General features: G+C 41.6%; 1 protein-coding gene across 1 annotated transcript; it reads left to right on the top strand.

Moving 5' to 3' along the window:
- Positions 1 to 214: 214 nt before the first annotated feature.
- On the top strand, positions 215 to 1,692 carry LOC132373166 (kelch-like protein 8). The gene is given in 2 exon segments (XM_059935839.1): positions 215 to 1,625; positions 1,628 to 1,692. Coding segments are annotated over 2 exon segments (1,476 nt in total).
- The last annotated feature ends 835 nt before the right edge of the window (positions 1,693 to 2,527 follow it).

Genomic DNA, 2,527 nt, shown 5'->3' with positions numbered 1-2,527 from the left:
CTGGTAGCGCGGCTGCAGCCTTGGCGAGGCCGGGAGGAACCGAGCGGAGGGACAAGCCGAGGACTGAGCTAACTGGACAATGGCAGTTAAGTAGGTTTTGGAAAATGTCTGAAGTTTAGTGAACTGCATCTACGTTCTGCCTTTTCCCCATCCTTTACAAAAGAATAAATGGGATGTTTGAGAAGAGAGCTGTATTAAAAGAAGAGTGTTACAAATGGCTTCAGAATCTATGAATGCAAAACAAGCTAGGAATCGCTTCACAAAGGGGAAAAGGCAACAGCACCAGCAAATAAAGAACAGATCTTCACCTGGTGATGGTGATGGAGAAGACTCCTTTATCTTTGAAACAAATGAAGCTTGGAAAGATTTTCATGGTTCTCTTCTTCAGTTTTATGAAAATGGAGAACTCTGTGATATCACATTGAAGGTTGAACTGGTGGCTAGAGCTTGTTGTGAATACATGAAGTTACATTTTCATCCCTCCAGTTGTCTGGCAGTAAGAGTCTTTGCAGAAAGTCACAGTCATACAGACTTAATGGACATGGTGGATCAGTATGCCTGTGAGCATTTTCCTGAAGTGGTGGAGTGTGAAGACTTTGTTCATTTGCCGCTGTTGCCAGTTGATTTTCTTATGGGTGCTGTGGCAAAAGAACAGATTGTCAAAGAAAACCTAAAATGTAGAGATTTATTGGATGAAGCAAGAAATTACCACCCTCACTTGAGTAGCAGGGCAGTACCTGACTTTGAATACTCCTTTCGGACTACCCCAAGGAAACATACTGCTGGTGTGCTATTTTATGTAGGTGGTCAAGGTGGATCAGGCGACCCCTTTCGCAGTATCGAATGCTATTCTATAAACAAAAACAGTTGGTTCTTTGGACCAGAAACGAACAGTCGGAGGCGACATGTGGGTGTAATCTCAGTGGAAGGTAAAGTGTATGCAGTGGGTGGACATGATGGAAATGAACATTTAGGTAGTATGGAGATGTTTGATTGTCTCACTATTAAATGGATGATGAAGGCATCAGTGAACACAAAGAGGTGAGGAATTGCCTTGGCCTCCTTGGGAGGCCCGATTTATGCAATTGGAAGGTTAAATGACAACACTTGCTTCAACGATGTTGAGAGATATGACATAGAATCTGATCAGTGGAGTACAGTGGCACCAGTGAATACTCCCCGTGGAGGAGTTGACTCTGTGACTCTTGTGAACCATGTTTATGCAGTAGGTGGCAAGGATGGAGTAGCTTCTCTATCTAGTGTGGAGAGGTATGATCCACATCTCGATAAATGGATAGAAGTTAAAGAGATGGGTCAGCGAAGAGCAGGCAATGGAGTTAGTGAGCTCCATGGTTGCTTACATGTTGTTGGTGGTTTTGATGATAATTCTCCTCTGAGTTCAGTTGAGCGGTATGATCCTCGAAGCAACAAGTGGGATTATGTAGCAGCCCTTACCACTCCCGGGGGTGGAGTGGGGATCACAACAGTGATGGGCAAAATCTTTGCAGTTGGTCGTCATAATGGCAATGCATACTTAAATATAGTAGATGCATTTGATCCAGTGCTGAACAGGTGGGAGCTTGTTGGATCTGTGTCTCACTGCAGAGCTGGAGCAGGTGTAGCTGTGTGTGCCTAACTAGGCAAATTCAAGATGTAGGTTGTGGATCCAATAATGTGGTTGACTGTATGTGACTTGAGTTCTAGCCACCAACAATTTAATCATATCTGATAGGCAAGAAAGACTACCAGGATTTTGTAATGGCCAACTTTGAACAGTTTTAACTACTACTAGAGTCTCATTTAAATGTAAGCTGTTGTATTGTGACTAAGTGCAACTTTTGAAATGGTAGCTGAAACTACTCGTAATAAAGTTGATACTTCCACTTGAACAAATAATGAAGTAGGGAAGGAAGACACTCTAACCTGAAACCATACGTCCTCCAAAGAAAATGTGTTTAAAGGAGTGCCAAAACCTTGAAATTCCTTTTTTCTAAAAAGTATGGATGAATCAAAATGTAAAATGAAGTCATTTGCTGAGCTTTACCTTTTGCCTAAAGGTGTTAACCTTAGGCAGTGGACTTTTCCTAGAGGGGAGATTGTGAACCTATTCATCAACACAAGGATATCAGGACACATAACAGACCTGCAACATTTGAAGATCTTTTCTACTTGGTGCTGATGAATTTATGCCTTGTTTTTTTCTAGGTGTTGATTTTTCAGTCCCTTGAATATTTACAGAAATAGGAAAAATGTTTCATCTTTCTGAGTGCCCTTTGGCTGTGTTTTCAGAAGCTTATAGGAATGCTGTAGGAAGCCCTTAATTTCAGTTTGAATTGTTAGGACACCAAAAGATCTAACTGAACTAATTCCACCTGAATGAATCTGCACTTTTATTTTTTCATCTCATGCCAAAAGGATTTGTTTCATAATCAAAAATTGAACCAGAGGGGACATTAGAGGAGAAGGCTTTAAAGTCGACATTATTCTAGTGCCCACTCGAGAGCCTTGAGAGAGAATGGTGTCCGTT

This window comes from Balaenoptera ricei, chromosome 10, assembly GCF_028023285.1.
Source record: "Balaenoptera ricei isolate mBalRic1 chromosome 10, mBalRic1.hap2, whole genome shotgun sequence".
In the NCBI taxonomy this organism is placed as follows: domain Eukaryota; kingdom Metazoa; phylum Chordata; class Mammalia; order Artiodactyla; family Balaenopteridae; genus Balaenoptera; species Balaenoptera ricei.
The sequence above is the reverse complement of the archived record's forward strand: the minus strand, read 5'-3'. Positions and strand labels throughout refer to the sequence as shown.